The 19525-nt window shown below is 39.9% G+C and overlaps 3 protein-coding genes across 3 annotated transcripts; all 3 read left to right on the plus strand.

Moving 5' to 3' along the window:
- The first annotated feature begins 125 nt into the window (after positions 1-125).
- LOC107141937 (protocadherin beta-10-like) lies at positions 126-4431 on the plus strand. Its single transcript, XM_048811670.1, is given in 3 exon segments — positions 126-1378; positions 1702-3279; positions 3281-4431. Coding segments are annotated over 3 exon segments (2367 nt in total). The 5' UTR covers positions 126-1142; the 3' UTR covers positions 3834-4431.
- A 3343-nt stretch (positions 4432-7774) lies between these two features.
- LOC107141945 (protocadherin beta-12-like) lies at positions 7775-12629 on the plus strand. The gene has a single exon (XM_015485265.2). It carries the CDS (start codon positions 9291-9293, stop codon positions 11685-11687), a length of 2397 nt encoding a protein of 798 aa, XP_015340751.1. The 5' UTR covers positions 7775-9290; the 3' UTR covers positions 11688-12629.
- A 350-nt stretch (positions 12630-12979) lies between these two features.
- On the plus strand, positions 12980-18761 carry LOC107152734 (protocadherin beta-14-like). Its single transcript, XM_015498276.2, has one exon. It carries the CDS (start codon positions 16289-16291, stop codon positions 18668-18670), a length of 2382 nt encoding a protein of 793 aa, XP_015353762.1. The 5' UTR covers positions 12980-16288; the 3' UTR covers positions 18671-18761.
- Positions 18762-19525: the final 764 nt, after the last annotated feature.

The raw sequence follows: 19525 nt of genomic DNA on the forward strand, positions 1-19525 counted from the left end.
TTTCCATAATGTTATGATATGTGTTAGTTGTGATCTTTACCTCCCTTTATTTAATGCACATAAAGTCTTACTGGATTTCAATTAAGAGGAACCTTAAAATAAAGGTTAGGCCATTCTTTAATTCTTCAAGGTATTTTAAATTTTATATAAGAAAAACAAAGACAAAAGGTATTAGAAATTGAAAAGCATGTGTAAGTGAATGAAAGAAGACAATTTTCAAATTGTAGGGGTTAGGTTTTGAAAGGTACTGAATATTGTTTCAGGTCCTATTCACTACAGTTTATCTATATGCATGCTTTATTACCAGAATTAGTGAGTGGCTTATTTGCCAACCATAGATTACTAAGATGTAGTTTCTGTCCTCAAGTAGCTCACATATTGAAGAAAGGACAGAGTGGCCTAAAATGAGTACTATTTACAGGGTCATCATAGTTATATGCATAAGTCTTTATGGGAACACGGAAAAGGAACAGCCTAAATGCTTGGCTCTAATTACAGAGTGGTGATTCTGTTTAGGCATTGTAATGAGATTTTTGAAGGAGTTTTTTGAAAAACATATGAAATGGGCTTCTTTGCCAGTTTTTGGTGTTCCTGTGCCCAATGTCACTGGAAAAATAAATTTACTATTTTGATGGTTCCATGAGTAACCCAAAATATTCCATTTGGTTGCATAAGTGTTGTGTCACAATTGAAAGACCTAGTACAGGAGCAAAACCTATCAGTGAAGTGAACAAAATTACTGCTACAGCAGGAACTTTTTGTTTCCCAATTTTTTTAACTTTCCCATGGAACAATGAATAAACAATGTGAATGCATCTCTATACAAATATTATTTTTAAAAAATAGAAAATAAAAATTGAAAATTTGAAAAAAGCCTCTAAATGAAATAATTTCTAAATAATACACAGGAAAAATGTTAAAATTTTGAGTGTTTTGGAAGCCACGCGGTGGCGCTGCAGGCTAAAGAGACAGAAATTTTGAACTGAGGTTGCTACTGAGGTCACTAACAAAAAAGGAAGATCCAGACAGATGGGCTGGGAAGAAAAAGACAAAAGAAATCTTAGCTCCCTGTTAGTACAAAGTGTAAGTCTGAGGCTTCCAACTGCTGTTTAGGCTGGGAGTTCTGCTTATTACTGGAATTGATGAAAGGAGAAGCTATGGAGACTAGAAGGTTGTGCTTCCCAAGACAAAGGCAAGTCTTATTTCTCTTTCTGTTTGGGGGAGTATCCTTGGCAGCTAATGGGTTTCGACATTATTCTGTGACAGAGGAAACTGAAAGAGGATCCTTTGTCCTCAATCTGGCAAAGGAGCTGGGAATAGGGGTGGAGGAACTGGCTACACGGAGAACGAGGGTGGTTTCTGATGATAATAAACAACACTTGCTGCCGCGGTCCGGCTGGCTGCAGCAAAATAACAGGGGGGTGACGAATAACTTGTGTACGTTGATACAGCAGGAGTAGGAGCCGTTTATTGCAGGACAGGAGCAGTATTTATACATTCCACACAGCTTATCTAATTAGCATAAACTAGATACATCAGTCAACCAATAAGGAATCTCCACACTTAATGGCTCGCTTTTGTTACTTTTCAAACCACTCCCTCTGGCATTTTGCCAGGCACCATCCAGACTTGTTTATGAACTCTAACATTCCCCTGGCAAAATGCCAGGTGTTATTTTGACTTGTTTACAGACTCTAACAACTTGCTTCTGGATTCTCATACTGGAAATGTGCTCACAAATGAAAAACTGGACAGGGAGAAACTGTGTGGCTCCATAGAGCCCTGTATGCTGTATTTCCAAATTTTAATGGATAACCCCTTTCAGATTTACCGGGCTGAGTTGAAAATCAGAGATATAAATGATCACTCCCCAGTATTTCAGGAGAAAGAGATGGTCTTAAAAATACTAGAAAATACAGCAGAAGGGGCAACATTTCGTTTAGAAAGAGCACAAGATTCAGATAGAGGACTTAATGGTATCCAAAACTATACAATTGAACCCAATTCTTTTTTTCATATTACAATTAGTGACAGTGATGAGGGAACAATATATCCAGAGCTAGTGCTAGACAAAGCTCTTGACTGGGAAAAGCAGCCAGAGCTCAATTTAACACTCACAGCACTGGATGGTGGATCTCCACCCAGGTCAGGAACCACCACTATACGCATACTTGTCCTGGATGTCAATGACAATGCTCCCAAATTTTCTCAGCTGATTTATGAGACCCAGGCTCCAGAAAATAGCCCCTTAGGGTCTCTTGTGGTTAAAGTCTCTGCAGAAGATGCAGATTCAGGAGTCAATGCAGAAGTAACCTATTCATTTTTTGATGCTGATGAAGATATTCAAACAATCTTTCAAATCAATCCTTTTTCTGGGGAAATCATTCTCAAAGCATTGCTTGACTATGAACTAGTAAAGTCTCACAAAATAAACATACAGGCAATTGATGGTGGGGGCCTTTCTGCAAGATGTATGGTTTTGGTCCAGGTATTAGACACCAATGACAATCCTCCTGAATTGATCATATCATCACTTTCCAACTACATCGATGAGAACTCTCCTGAAACAGTACTGGCAGTTTTTAGGGCTAAAGACAGAGATTCTGGAGAAAATGGAAAGACCGTTTGCTACATACAGGATAATTTGCCTTTCCGTCTGAAACCCTCTGTGGAAAATTTTTACATCCTAATGACAGAAGAAACACTAGACAGAGAGAGCAGAGCCGAGTACAACATCACCATCACGGTCACAGACTTGGGGACACCCAGGCTGAAAACCGAGCACAACATAACTGTCCTCGTCTCCGACGTCAACGACAACGCCCCTGCCTTCACACAAACGTCATACACACTGTTGGTCCGCGAGAATAACCAACCCGCCCTGCAAATAGGCACTGTAAGCGCCACAGACAGAGACTCAGGCATCAACGCCCAGATCACCTACTCGCTTCTGCCAACCCAGGACCCGCACCTGCCCCTCGCCTCGCTGGTCTCCATCAACGCAGACAATGGGCAGCTGTTCGCGCTGAGGGCGCTGGACTTCGAGGCCCTGCAGGCGTTCGAGTTCCACGTGGGCGCCACAGACCAAGGTTCGCCCCCGCTCAGCAGCCAGGCGCTGGTGCGAGTGGTGGTGCTGGACAACAATGACAACTCGCCTTTTGTGCTGTACCCAATGCAGAACGCCTCTGCGCCCTGCACCGAGCTGGTACCCAGGGCGGCAGAGCAGGGCTACCTGGTCACCAGGGTGGTGGCAGTGGATGGAGACTCGGGCCAGAACGCTCAAGGCCACGGAGCCAGGGCTGTTTAGCGTGTGGGCGCACAATGGCGAGGTGCGCACCTCCAGGCTGCTGAGCGAGCGCGACGCGGCCAGGCACAGGCTGGTGGTGCTGGTCAAGGACAATGGCGAGCCTCCGCTGTCTGCCAGCGTCACGCTGCACGTGCTGCTGGTGGATGGCTTCTCCCAGCCCTACCTGCCGCTCCCGGAAGTGGCGCCCGAGCGCGAGCAGGGGGACTCGCTCACTGTCTACTTGGTCATCGCCTTGGCCTCTGTGTCATCGCTCTTCCTCTTCTCTGTGCTGGTGTTCGTGGTTGTGCGACTGTGCAGGAGGAGCAGGGCGGCATCGCTAGGGGTCTGCTCTGTGCCTGAGGGCCACTTTCCTGGCCACCTGGTGGATGTCAGCGGCACTGGTACTCTGTCCCAGAGTTACCAGTATAAGGTGTGTCTGACGGGAGGTTCTTCTGGAACAAGCGAATTCAAGTTTTTGAAACCAATTTACCCTAACATTCACACCAATGGTCCTGAGCGGAATAGGGTAGAAAATCCTATCTTTTGAAACAGCTGTAAATTTAGTTTTCAGCAACACTTTTGTTTATATTGTGATGTATTTTTGAAATATTATAATCCCTAATAAGTTTAGTTTTCTATCAGTTATAATGCAATATAACAACTGATTTTCAACTATCAAGTACTATACATCTACCATTTTACAATGTTGTTTAATCTCTTTTGCATTAACAGTTTAATTTTAATTCATACCCATTTGTGAATAATACCTTTAAAGTTTTAATCCTTTACAATTGCACACATATTTATATTGTCATTTTTCTTTCTATAAAACTGAGGTTTTGGGTTTTCTCCTGTTTATTGTTTAATGTTGGTGATTGAACTTAGCACTTCAGAATGCTAAGCACTGTATTTCTGAGCTACACCCAATTCCCTCACCTGGTAAATTTTAGAGCCTGCATGCCTCATAATACTAAACTACCCTTCTGTTGTATTTCCTTCATGTAAGAAGTCATATCTGCACTTCCAATCTTATTCTAATGTTCTATTTATTCATCTTAAAAATCATACCAACTTCTAAATCACAGCATGTGAAAAAAATACTTTTTCTGTGTTCATTGCAAAATTAAACATCTTTTTGTGATTGATATGGGACTCCCATAATTGTTTATTATTTTATTTCCTTTACATTTACTGTTCTAACTTAACCAATATTTTCTTACGTTCACTTTTGCTGATATTTAGAACATCATGTGTTATAATTCAAATAAAATGTAATAACCTGAATGAAAATGAATACAAATTTTAAAACATTTTGAAAACTTGTGTGTATTTGGTAGAATGTCAGAAAGATATTAACTTTTCAGTTTATTTTGTAAGTTCATATTATTTTCAGGTTTAAAATCATGATGAATGAAAGGTTACAACAAAAAGTAATTTTTTATATCTCCAGACACCTTTTACACAGTGGCTTCTTCTAAAATTTATTTCAATGTTCTAAATAGTAGGTTTAGGCTGTCTTAATATTGTTTAAATTTTAATTATTTCTTACTAGAATAAATAAAGGATTTAACTTTTTTACTTCCCAACAATATAGACAAACACTGCACATTCCCTTTCCCCTATTCTTGTAACAGAATTTTCACATATTTTTAAAGGCTAAACTATCAGTTAAAGTCCATATTGTTAGTGTTGTATGATTGTATTTCCTTTCTTGAAAAATATTCTTCCTAGAGCACTTGCACTTGCATCATTTTCTATTAACTGCAATGAATATTTTACACTATCCTTTACTTGAAAAGCTATTTTTCTCCTTAAAATATTCAAATATATCAGATACCTACCAATTACATTTATTTCCTGGAGGTATTTCATCTATATTTCTGCTTCCTTTACATTATTTGCTATATAAGCTATCACCCTAGGTATTTTTCCCCTTTAATGTTTTCCTGTGTTGGTCCCCTGTTATAAAATCAGGTATATTTTTCTTTCTTAGTTTATTCTCTTTTGGCTAACATATATCTCTCAATACCCTCATCAAAACAGATGCAGGAGAGTTTAAATAATTATTTAAGACCTTGCATTGTGAAGTCATTTTTTTTCCAGTTGATTGATAGTTTCACTGGGTATAAAATTCTAGACTGAAAATAATTTCCCCTCAGATTTCAAAAGCGTTCCTTCTATTGACTGCATGGAATTGTTCCAAAGACTGATTCCATTCTGATTTCTCTTTTTATGTGACCCCCCTCCCTCCCTCCCTCCCCCTCCCTCTTTCTTTTTTCTTTCTTTCTGATAGTATGAGGAAAACTTTACCCTCATATTCTGAAAATAACTTAGTACATATTTATTAATATGGTCACATGGGTGTACTCTATTAACATTTAGACATTTGGTTTCAGTTCTGAGAAATTTTTTGTTAAGTTTAAATACAATTTCTCTCCTGAGTTATCTACATTCTCACTGAATGTCATTGAATTATCAGACTTCCTTGTTGATTCAATAAGGCCCTATAAGCTCCTTTCTTATTTTCTCTCTTATTGTCTCTGGTTCTACATTTTAATTGAATGATTTAATCTTTTTAAGTTTTTCTTTTCATCTGACAAATATTTTTAAGAGTTCTTTCTGGTTCTGAGAGTTTTTGTTGTTGTTATTTGTTTGTTTTGTATCAGAGATTGAACTCAGGTGCACTTGACCCCTGAGCCACATCCCCAGCCCTACTTTGTATTTTATTTAGAGACAGGGTCTCACTGAGTTGCTTAGTGCCTCACTTTTGTTGAAGCTGGCTTTGAACTCGTGATCCTCCTGCCTCAGCCTTCAGAGCCACTGGGATTACTGGCTTGCACCACCGCACCTGGATTGCATTTTTTTATAAATGTAATTGCTTCTCCCTTCTATAATTAATTTAATCCCTAAGATGTATTATTCAAAACATACATTATGCAGTATTGTTATTATGTGTCCATTTAATAATGAGAATGTATCAGGCAACACAAGAACTTGAGCTGGTAAGGACACTTAAGTCTGAATCTATTATTTATCTTACAATAAGAATGTATACTTTATACCATTGCTGTTAAGTTTATTGCAAAAACAAAACAAAATGTACCAAAAAACCTCGAAAAACAGCACAAAGATTAAATGGGGAAATGTATGAAGCACTTAGACCAATGGGTAGCATGAAGTAAGTTCTAAATTCTAAAAAAAATATTAGTTTTATTAGATTTTAATTCTTTGTGGATATTAGTCAGACAATCTCTTTTTATTATTTTTTTCATTAGGTTCTGGGGATGGAACCCAGGGCTTTGGGAATGCTAGCACTTAGCTACGTCCCCAGCCCAACTAATTGGACATTTTCAAAGGCATTATCATCTCTCTCTCTCTTTAACTTTTTTTGGGGGAAGGGTTTAAGCCAGAGTGCTTTACCACTGAGTATATCCTTAGCTCTTTTTAAAAAATTTGTGGCAGGATCTCACTAAATTGCTAAGGGGCTCCTTAACTTACTAAGGCTGGCCTTGACCTGTGATCCTCCTGTCTCAGCCTTCTGAGTCACTGGGATTACAGGTGTGCACCATCACACCCACTTTCTTATGTTCTGTTACATGGGTTTTCTCATTCCCTTTTTTGTAGAGGTGGTAGTGGTTTGGGCCTTTCTATTTCATGCTATATAGGCTTCTCCTCAAATGTCTTGTGTTACTTAGCTATCCTCTTATATTTAAGAAGGATGCTATTTTAAAATGCCAGCAATCAACACTTTGTGAGTGAATAAATCCTGTTGATGGCAGAGCATCAATCTAATATAACCATACAAGGACAGGGCTGTTACCCTAGAAGACCACAAATATCAGTATGTTTAAGTATTTGGGCTTTTCATATTCTTGAGTTAGAATTCTAGAATATCCACTGTGTGGGAGTGGGAGTTATTTATATACCTTATGTCCTACAACCTCAGAGCATTGCCTGGGGGGGTAATATAAGTGTCACCATTCAAAATGAAAAGTTTTCTTACTTTTTCCTTACACTTGCTTTTAATCCTGCCTATATCTCCAAGACTAGAAAAAGTCTCATTTAATTTCTCCATAGAATAAACTAGCCCTGAGATACTTTCCTGTCTCTGTAGGATGGTGAGAGGAACAGAGAATTCAACATTTCTATATATGTACTTTAATAACTTTTGTAGCTGCTAAGTAATTTCAGTCTTCTTATGCACTGATTCTGCTAAATCTTTACATGGGATTGTGTGGGACAATCTCACTATTTTTGTCTTTTCAATGCAGGAAAATCAGCCATTTCTTGGAACTTGTGAGTTACTCTGCTCTTCTGATTTCTGTCCTAAAAAATGTATGTTCACTTGTGTATTTTTAGCCTTTTTAAGTTGATTTTTAAGTTTTTGTCATCTTAGTAGGTTTTTAAAAAATATTTATTTTTTAGTTTTAGTTGGACACAATACCTTTATTTCAGTTGTTCATTTTTGTATGTGGTGCTGAGGATCGAACGCTGGACCTTGCCCATGGGAGGCAAGCGTTCTACCTCTGAGCCACAACACCAGCCCAGTAGATATTTTTAAAGAAAGGAGGATAGCTGCATAATCAATCTACCTACTTTTTAATTTGTAAACTTTTTATTACTAAAAATTGATCTATTTTTCCAACCATGCATAAAGCTTACATATTATGAACATAATTTGAATTTAATTTTTTAAAATTATATTGTGTTTAGGGCTTCTTAATATAATTTTGAGATTTCCTATAGTTGATACCATTAATGAACTTCTAGCATCTATTCCAAACTATCACCTTCATTATGTAGCAACCATGCACTTTGGCTAGGACTAAAATTACCTCAAGTTTAGAGGTGATTCCCGACAGAGTTAAACAAAGTAAGTACAAGCATAGGTCTTCAAATTCCAGAACTAAAAGCTCTATCTGTAATGTTGTCAATACCTCTTGAAACAATGACTTCTTCAGTAGCAGAAACACATACTTGATCTAATCAGAGTAAAGGTTAAGTTTTTGTTTTATTTGGAAAAGAGACTCTCTCCCACTTTCTCTGCCTGGGATGAAAAAGAAAGTAGTTAGCCATAGTTGTTGTGGAAATGAATCTTGGGAACCAAAAGGAAGTCAGTTTTAGAAGACTGCTTTAAATGAAACTAACATGTTTGCATTTGTGTAGCTATTAATTTTTTGTAAGATATGAGAAAGTATAACTAAATTGTGGGTTTTATCATATGTCCTATCCCAACATCTTATTTAATTTTCTACCAGTTCACAATTCATTCTATTAAAGAAATCTACAGAAATATTCTCTTGTACTATAGCAACTATATAAATATATGCCATTTCATTGTTAATCCAATTTCATACTCCCTGAGAAGACTTAAATTACCATTGGATACTGTCTCTTTCCTTTAGTATCTTAGGCAGACCAAATAGTGATGGAATTTTGTTCAGCTTGACAGTGAGTTATATTACCCTCCTTGTTTCAGGTTCACAATCTTCCCAGAAAGATTACAAACTCTTGGGGATCAGGAATCACATCTTCTATTTCTGTTTTCCCAAACACTGAGCACATTAGGTTGTGTGAAGAGTGGGATACCTAGTAAATATTTTAAAACAAATGATAACATAATCAGAAATTATAAATGATGTAAAACAATTGTGAAAGAATATATTTGTAATCAAACAACAAATAGACATTTCTTTCCATGGGACATTCATGTGAATTTAATTTAGGTAGCTTTCAAACTGTGAAAATCTGTGGAGACGCATGGTGGCGCTGCAGGATAATATCCGCACGGGGAAAAAAAATATATTCCACTGGATGACATTGTGGACGCTTAATCAGTGCACAGGGAGAACAGGGAAGACAGAACAAGCCAACAAGGGGCAACCTAGAAGCCATTCAACCGGATTACAATATTCTTCCAAAGTGGACAAATCCAGAAACACGTTTCCCAGAACAGCAAAGTGGAGCTGAATCAATTCTGCAGGAAGCCTTCTGGCAAAGAGCTATGGAGAATGGAGGAGAAGATACTTTGCAGACAAGGCAAGTCCTACTTCTCTTTGTTTTGTTGGGAGTATCTCAGGCACACTCTGAGCCTGGGAGCTTTTCCGTGGCAGAGGAAATGCAAAGTGGAAGCTTTGTAGGCAATTTGGCAAAAGACCTAGGACTAGAGGTGGGTGAGCTGTCCTCCCGGGGAGCTCAGGTTGTCTCTAATGATAACAAACAGTCTTTGCAACTGGACATAAATACCGGGGATTTGCTTTTAAGCCAAATGTTAGACCGGGAGGAGCTCTGCGGCTCCACCGAGCCCTGTGTGCTGCATTTTCAGGTATTAATGAAAAACCCTTTGCAGTTTTTACGGATTGAGCTTCAAGTAAGAGATGTAAATGACCACTCTCCAATCTTCTTGGAAAAAGAAATGCTCCTAGAAATCCCAGAGAATAGTCCTGTTGGTGCTGTGTTCTTACTAGAAAGTGCAAATGATTTAGATGTAGGAATGAATACTGTACAAAGCTACACAATAAGCACCAACTCTCATTTCCACATTAAAATGAGAGTTAATCCAGACAACAGGAAGTACCCAGAGTTGGTTCTGGACAAGGCGCTGGATTATGAAGAGCAGCAGGAACTCAGTTTGATTCTCACTGCTCTGGATGGTGGGTCCCCACCCAGGTCTGGGACTGCCTTAGTTCGCGTGGTGGTTGTAGACGTTAATGACAACTGCCCTGAGTTTCAGCAACCATTTTATGAGGTGAAGATTCCAGAGAATAGCATCCTTGGTTCACTGGTTATCACTGTCACGGCTTGGGATTTAGATTCTGGAATAAATGGGGAAATATCATATACCTTTTCTCATGCCTCAGAAGATATTCAAAAGACATTTAAAATTAACCGAAAGTCTGGAGAAATTAGTTTAACAGCATCTTTGGATTTTGAAACAATTGAATCATACTCAGTAATCATTCAAGCCACAGATGGGGGAGGACTTTTTGGAAAGTCTACAGTCAGAATACAAGTAATGGATGTGAATGACAATGTTCCTGAAATTGCTGTGTCATCAATTACCAGTCCAATCCCAGAAAATTCTCCTGAGACTGCGGTCATGGTTTTCAGTATCCGAGATAGAGACTCTGGAGAAAATGGAAGAACGATTTGTTCTATTCCAGAAGACCTCCCATTCCTACTGAAATCTTCATTTGAGAATTACTACACCCTAGAAACGGAGAAAACCCTAGACAGGGAAAGCAGAGCCCAGTATAATATCACCATCACGGTCACTGATTTTGGGACACCCAGGCTGAAAACCGAGCACAGCATAATAATCCTCGTCTCCGACGTCAATGACAACGCCCCTGCCTTCACACAAGTGTCCTACACCCTGTTGGTCCGCGAGAACAACCAGCCAGCCATGCACATAGGCAGTGTCAGCGCCACAGACAGAGACTCAGGCACCAATGCCCAGATCACCTACTCGCTTCTGCCAAACCAGGACCCGCACCTGCCCCTCACCTCGCTGGTCTCCATCAACGCAGACAATGGGCAGCTGTTCGCGCTGAGGGCGCTGGACTTCGAGGCCCTGCAGGCGTTCGAGTTCCACGTGGGCGCCACAGACCAAGGTTCGCCCCTGCTCAGCAGCCAGGCGCTGGTGCGCGTGGTGGTGCTGGACAACAATGACAACTCGCCCTTCGTGCTGTACCCAATGCAGAACGCCTCTGCGCCCTGCACCGAGCTGGTGCCCAGGGCGGCAGAGCAGGGCTACCTGGTCACCAAGGTGGTGGCAGTGGATGGAGACTCGGGCCAGAACGCCTGGCTGTCATACCAGCTGCTCAAGGCCACGGAGCCAGGGCTGTTTGGCGTGTGGGCGCACAATGGCGAGGTGCGCACCACCAGGCTGCTGAGCGAGCGCGACGCGGCCAGGCACAGGCTGGTGGTGCTGGTCAAGGACAATGGCGAGCCTCCGCTGTCTGCCAGCGTCACGCTGCACGTGCTGCTGGTGGATGGCTTCTCCCAGCCCTACCTGCCGCTCCCGGAAGTGGTGCCCGAGCGCTCGCAGGGGGATTCGCTCACTGTCTACTTGGTCATCGCCTTGGCCTCTGTGTCGTCGCTCTTCCTCTTCTCTGTGCTGGTGTTCGTGGCGGTGAGGCTGTGCAGGAGGCGCAGGGCGGCGCCGCTGGGTGTCTACTCTGTGCCTGAGGGCCACTTTCCTGGCCACCTGGTAGATGTCAGCGGCACTGGCACTCTGTCCCAGAGTTACCAGTATGAGGTGTGTCTTAGGGGAAGTACTGGAACAAATGAGTTCAAATTTCTAAAGCCAATTATCCCCAACCCTTCACCCCAGTGTTCTGGGAAAGAAACAGAGGAAACTCCTCCTTTCAACAGTAGCTTTGGGTTCAATATTCAGTGATCATAATTGATTTGATATTTCATATGCATTTTACTTTGTGGCACATGCGAATGTTTATTTCCCTCAATTTGCATGCACTTTAAATTGTAGTAATGTTCTTTTTTATTGTGTTTTTCATTCTTGCTTTTATGCAAATGTTTATGTAGTCATAATTGGATTTATTCTCTAACCCAGGAGGTCTTAATTTTTAAATCTCTTTACATTAAAAAAAAGTCACTTTTTGCCCATATCCTTCTCTCCAGTTAAAGTTTCACACACACTTATGTTTATGGTAAAATGAATCAGGTCACTTTGGAAGTAGTTCAAAAATTTCTTCATTAGACTCTTCTTTTTGTAGTTTTCTTGTGGTTTAATAATGGTTACTAGTCACAAATATCATGTTTCTTAAATTACAACATTTTAGTTAACATTTTAAAATCTTTATTACTATTAAAAACACTTTGAAAAATCATGTAGTATGATAGAAAATTTTAATCTAAAAATCTAGTTATAAGAGGCCAGAAGAGATGGAGATAGGGGTATAGCTAGCTCAGTGGTAAAGCCCTGGGTTTGATTCACCAAAATTTTTAAAGAGAAACAAAATCAAATAAGTAGGAGGAAGAGGAAAAGAAGGAAGAAGGCTTATTCATCCTGGAAAAGGATTGTGAAGGTACATTGATATTGTGGCCACTCATACAATCTTCAAATATGAAGCTATAATTTTCCAGATGTCTCACTAATGTTACAAAGCCAGGATTCAACCCAGTTGAATTCAGGAACCTGAGAATTTACAAGAGTATAAAGTGGGTTTCTGTGCTAATGTGTATTTTTCCCCCTGTGTTCTCCTTAAGTTTAATGTACATATACTGAGTACTTATTTTCAATTTCTTCCCCACCAATAGTAAAATTAGGTTGCATGTGTCATCAACATTGATATATTACAAATAAATGTTTTATAAACAATTCTTAGTCTTTCTGTTCCGTTGTTTTAAGCTTTCAGTGTGGTCATGAAATTGGCTCACTAAGGGGTAGCAATCCAGAGTTTGATAAGCACTTTTCTTAGAGATATAAAAGTGTGATACAGGGCTGGGGATGTAGCTCAGAGCTTGGCTAGGATGTTTACGATTTCCATTCCCAGCACTTCAAAAAAAGTGTGATACATGTGGAGCATTGAGAATTATTGAAAGATAACCCTTTGGGTTTAAATTTATTTTATTTATTTATTTTTGGTACAAGGGATTGAACCCAGGGATACTTAACCACTGAACCACACCCCCAGCTCTTTTTTATTTATTTTATTTTTAGATAGGGTCTCACCAAGTTGTTTAGGGCCTCAACAAATTGCTGAGGCTAGGCTTAAACTAGTGATCCTTCTATCTCAGCCTCCCAAACTGCTGGTTGGGTTTTAATTTTAAAATGGAAATTCAAAGCATTGTAAGAAGAAGTTTTGTCTTGTGTTTATTTAGGGATCAACTAACCATTCTTGCCTTTAATGATCTGACTAAAAAACAGTAAAGGGGGAAAAGCCCCTATGTTTGGGTTTCCCAAGAATTCCAAAGACTGTGGAGGAATGAAAACATAGATTAGCAAAATGTGTGATCAAAGAGAATAAAAAGAGTCTGTGAAGATGTGTTTGTGTGTGAGAGAGCAAGCAATCACCCTCCTCTGGTTTTAAATTTCTTTTCTATACAGCCAATTCCCATGTTTACCATTTCTTTTCACTCTCATGCCTATATCCTTCATTCTGTTATTAAATTTCCCCTCACAAAAATCACTTGATGAAACTTCACACTAGATGAATATAATTGTCTCCTTTCCCCTCTCTTACACCTGGGCTGCTGCACTCTATAAGATAAAAATTGTCATACCATTGCCACTATAAATATATCATATCCAAGTCTAATTGGGCTTTTGAGACCAATAAATCCTTTTACAATTTTGCTAATTAACTTTCTCTTAAAAATCTACTTACTTTAGACTTTGCCTAATACCTTAAAGAAAAATAAACTCCATCAGATGGAAATTATCATTTCCTGTCCCCAAGTCTACACCTTTGACAACATCTGTACCAACACCATTGTCCTACTGAGTTCCCTCCCACCTAAATACAATCTCTTCCTATATTCACCTTCTAGGGGCCTCATATGGAGTTGATCTTCTGTATCTTAATTTTCTCCCCCTCTACTTAATGTTACACATCATCATTTTAAATTCGTTCATTTTCTGGTCTTAAACTATTAAGTTAAATTTTCTAGTTTACCAAGATTTTTCTTCCACCCACAGCCTTTTATTTCCTTAAAGTTTTATCTACCCTCATTTTTGATTCCTCATTTCTCAAACTTTTCAACCAAGGGCAATCTTACCTTGCACTGCAACCACTTTACTGAAAATGCTATTGTAAATGCTACCACGGATTTATTTTAAGAGATGTGATTATGCAATAGCTTATAAAATTTATATGTCTCTCTTTCATGTGACATTTCCAATGTACATGATTAGATATATATGGCAGCTTTGCTCCTAACAGTCCTTCTGGAATCAAGTTTATTTCCAAGTAATTGTTCCAACATTCCCTTTGGGAATGTCATAACCTGCATGACTGTCACTACCATATATGTATTCTTTAGCTAGCTTGGAGGGAAGAGGCACATCCAGATCTGGAAGTGAAAAGAAATTATGCTCACAATCCATATGTGAGAGAGTTCACTCGGCCATACCTAAATACAAGAGATTCTGGGACAGGTATCTAGTGGTCATGTGTACATTTCTAGTACTACAGAAGAAATGAAGTACAGATTTTAGCAGAAATCCACAGTGATCACCGTCTTAAATCCAATAGGCAGTTTTAATATTTGCCTTTCTCTTGATTTTTCCAAAGCATTTACTACTGCTTACTCTTCCTCATTTTCTTGCTTTTATTTTCACGATTTGAACTCTGGGCCCTCCCTGTCAATTAAGATACTTCTTTTCTTCTCTCCTCTAAATTAAGGGATTTCTCAGAGTGCTGAGTGAAGCTCTTTTTTTCTTACTTGACAATTTTAACACTTGACACTTTGCTTGGTTATCCTAGAACTCTCCATATACAGTCATCCAGGTAACTGTGGGAGAATGGTTTTTTAATTCTATGGATATAAAAATCCACAAATACTGAAGTTTTGTATAAAATACAGCAGTATTTGCATATAACCTATTCACATCCCTTTGTATACTTTAAATCATTGTTAGATTATTTATAATAATACAATATAAATGCTGTATAAACAGTTATTATACTATATTGTTTAGGGAATAATTCTGGGGTAGAAATCTGTACACAAATGAAATATTTGGTTTAGATTTTAATTATTTTGTCTTATTTTATTTTTGGGTGCTGAAATTCAACCCTGGATTGCACTGTGCATTTAAAGCACATGTCTTTCCACTGAGTTGCACCCCAATCCAAGATTTTAATTAATTTAACAGACACTTAACCAGCACATATGATTAATCTGTAAATGTTAACTCTTTATATCCCTATGATAATCCTAGGGCACTAATAAATAGTATTATTGACCTGTTTTACACATAAGAAAACAGAAAGATGGCCCATGTTTGCATAGAGTGAGTGGCACAAGCAGAATTCTAATGCTGACACTTTGGTTCCAGAACCCCTATTTCTAACTATGGTCCTCTGCAGTTCCCATGGTACATAAATACATATCCCTTCTAGGTATTTCTATATTATAATTAACCTGTATCATTGTAACACATTTTAATTATTGCCAGTTTATAGCCTTTGAGCTCCATAGAAACAAAGGTTATCTTATTTGTACCATGATCTTACATGTTAAATATAAAAGTTCAGAATCTTATACTTCCATGCCTTGGGCATGTAATAAATTTTGTGTGATCTTTTTCCTGATATATATGAAAAAACTAATATGCTACTAACTATAATTGACTGAAATTAGCAAATAGTGACAAGAATTGCACACAGTGTATATTTGTAACTATTTAAGATGTTACCTGAATACAAATATTATTTCTTCAGTTCAGGACATTTTAAGAGATTCATGTATCAAGCATTCAAAGCAGTGATAATTTAATGCAGAATATGAATCTCGTTTGGATTATGATTCAAACCAAAAACAAAAGACATTTTGGTGAGAACTGGGGGAAATCAGAGTCCAAGTATAAATTATATCAAAGAATTACTGCTAAATATTTTTATTGTGATAGTGATGTTGTAATAATATTTTAAAAGGTCTTTTCTGTTATAGATACATAATGAAGTATTCAGAAGGAAAAATATGTGATATATGGGATTGGTTTTTGAATACTCCAGATGTATTCACAGATTTCTTTTTCAAAGAGGAAATTTTCTCAATGAAAATTTCTAGAGACACATGGTGGCGCTACAGGATAAGATGAAAACGGTACACAGCTAGCACTGTGGACTCCATTATTTAGGAGACAGAGACCATCAAACCCACTCAGAGGTATTGAAACAGCTTCACTTACAGAACTGCTGGAAGGCTATATATTTTCCAGGGGTATCCTATCGAAATATCAGTGCTTTGGCTTCCAAAATTAGGACTGAACTTAATATTATTCCACACAAAAAAAAGTTGCCTGAAGGAACCATGGGGATCAGAGGGGCATGCACTCTACGGAAAAGGCAAGTCCTGGTTTTCTTTGTTTTGCTGGGGTTGTCGTGGGCAGATACTGAATCCACACGCTATTTTGTGGCAGAGGAAACAGAAATTGGCTCTTTTGTGACTAATTTGGCAAGAGACCTAGGGTTAGAGGTAGAGGAGATGTCCTCACGGGAGGCTCGGGTAGTGTCTGATGATAATGAAAAGCATTTGTACCTTGATTTGAGGACTGGAGATTTACTCTTAAATAAGAAACTGGATAGAGAAGAGCTGTGTGGCTCTACTGAGCCCTGTGTGCTGCATTTTCAAGTGGTATTAGAAAACCCCTTACAGTTTTTTCGGGCTGAACTGCATATCAGAGATATAAATGATCACTCCCCTACATTTCTGGACAAGGAAATACTGATTAAAATATCAGAAAGTGCTACTATTGGAACCACAATCTTAATAGAAAATGCTCAGGATTTGGATGTAGGAAGCAACAGTCTCCAAAACTACACAATTAGCCCAAATTCTCATTTCTACATTAAAATTCAAGACAATGAAGATGGAAAGATATATCCAGAACTGGTGCTAGATAGAGCATTAGACCATGAGGAGGCACCTGAGCTTACATTGACACTCACAGCACTGGATGGTGGATCTCCACCCAGGTCTGGGACAACTTTGGTTCTCATCAAAGTTTTGGACATCAATGATAATGCCCCTGAGTTTGTCCAGAATCTCTATGAAGTGCAGGTCCAGGAGGATACACCCATTGGCTCCTGGATTATCACCATCTCTGCTAAGGATTTAGATACAGGAAATTATGGGAAAATATGGTACACATTTTTCCATGCCTCAGAAGATATTCGTAAAACCTTTGAAATCAACTCAATATCTGGGGAAGTTAATTTGAGATCACAACTGGATTTTGAAATAATACAGTCCTATTCTATAAATATTCAGGCAACAGATGGTGGAGGTCTCTCTGAAAAATGCACGCTTCTAGTTAAAGTATTAGATATAAATGACAACCCACCAGAAATAACCATTTCATCAATTACAAAGACAATACCAGAGAATGCATCTGAGACCCTCGTGGCTCTTTTTAGTGTCCGAGATCAAGACTCTGGAGACAATGGAAGGATCCTTTGCTCTATTCAAGATGACCTCCCTTTTATCTTGAAACCCACCTTCAAAAACTTTTTCACTCTAGTTTCTGAAAAAGCACTGGACAGAGAGAGCAGAGCCAAGTACAACATCACCATCACGGTCACAGACTTGGGGACACCAAGGCTGAAAACTGAGTACAGCATAACCGTCCTCATCTCCGACGTCAATGACAATGCTCCTGCCTTCACACAAGTGTCCTACACCCTGATGGTCCGCGAGAACAACCAGCCAGCCCTGCAAATAGGCAGTGTCAGCGCCACAGACAGAGACTCAGGCACCAATGCCCAGATCACCTACTCGCTTTTGCCAACCCAGGACCCGCAACTGCCCCTCGCCTCGCTGGTCTCCATCAACGCAGACAATGGGCAGCTGTTCGCGCTGAGGGCGCTGGACTTCGAGGCCCTGCAGGCGTTTGAGTTCCGCGTGGGCGCCACAGACCAAGGCTCGCCCGCGCTCAGCAGCCAGACGCTGGTGCGAGTGATGGTGCTGGACAACAATGACAACCCGCCCTTCCTGCTGTACCCAATGCAGAACGCCTCTGCGCCCTGCACCGAACTGGTTCCCAGGGCGGCAGAGCAGGGCTACCTGGTCACCAAGGTGGTGGCAGTGGACAGAGACTCAGGCCAGAACGCCTGGCTGTCATACCAGCTGCTCAAGGCCACGGAGCCAGGGCTGTTTGGCGTGTGGGCGCACAATGGCGAGGTGCGCACCACCAGGCTGCTGAGTGAGCGCGACGCGGCCAGGCACAGGCTGGTGGTGCTGGTCAAGGACAATGGCGAGCCTCCGCTGTCTGCCAGCGTCACGCTGCACGTGCTGCTGGTGGATGGCTTCTCCCAGCCCTACCTGCCGCTCCCGGAAGTGGCGCCCGAGCGCGCGCAGGGGGACTCGCTCACTGTCTACTTGGTCATCGCCTTGGCCTCTGTGTCATCGCTCTTCCTCTTCTCTGTGCTGGTGTTCCTGGTGGTGAGGCTGTGCAGGAGGCACAGGGCGGCGCCACTGGGTGTGTATTCGGTGCCTGAGGGCCATTTTCCTGGCCACCTGGTGGATGTCAGTGGCACCGGGACACTGTCTCAAAGCTACCAGTATGAAGTGTGTCTGATGGGAGGTAATGGGATAAGTGAGTTTAGTTTCCTGAAGCCAAATATCCCCAATCCTGAAATACATGATATTGGCAGGAATGTGGGAGAAAAAGAGAACTTTGCTAATAGCTGTTAGAGTCTGTAAACAAGTCAAAATAACACCTGGCATTTTGCCAGGGGAATGTTAGAGTTTGTAAACAAGTCTGGATGGTGCCTGGCAAAATGCCAGAGGGAGTGGTTTGAGAAGTAACAAAAGCGAGCCATTAAGTGTAGAGATTCCTGATTGGTTGACTGCTGCATCTAGTTTATGCTAATTAGATAAGCTGTGTGGAATGTATAAATACTGCTCCTGTCCTGCAATAAAGGACTCCCACTCCTGCTGTATCAATCTACACAAGTTGTTCGTCACCCACCACCCCGTTATTTTGCCCAGCCAGCCGGGCTGCGACAAATAGCTTTGGATTCAATGGTCAATAAAAAAAAAAAGATTATCCAGAAATTTTAATCTTTTGTTGTAGTAAGCAAACTTTAGATACTTTTATTTCTGCAAATATTTTAATTCCTAATTTGTAATAGGTTTTAGGTTGCACTCTATTTGCATGCATTATTATTTATCATGCTCTTCTGAAGGTTACTTTAAAAAACTTTTTAGTCTCTATAATGATATTAAAATATAGTCTGCTCTTTGTAAAAAATATGTTATTTCAATCCTGATACTGGGAATTGATCTCAGGGTCACTCGACACTGAGCAACATCCCCAGCCCTATTTTGTATTTTATTTAGAAACATGATCTCATTGAGTTGCTTAGTGCCTTGCTTTTGCTAAGGCTGGCTTTGAACTTGTGATCCTCCTGCCTCAGCCTCTCAAGCCACTGGGATTACAAGCACATGCCACTGTTAGAGTCTGTAAACAAGTCAAAATAACACCTGGCATTTTGCCAGGGGAATGTTAGCATTGGTAAACAAGTCTGGATGGTGCCTGGCAAAATG

The sequence above is a fragment of the Marmota marmota genome, unplaced genomic scaffold, assembly GCF_001458135.2.
Source record: "Marmota marmota marmota unplaced genomic scaffold, marMar, whole genome shotgun sequence".
In the NCBI taxonomy this organism is placed as follows: domain Eukaryota; kingdom Metazoa; phylum Chordata; class Mammalia; order Rodentia; family Sciuridae; genus Marmota; species Marmota marmota.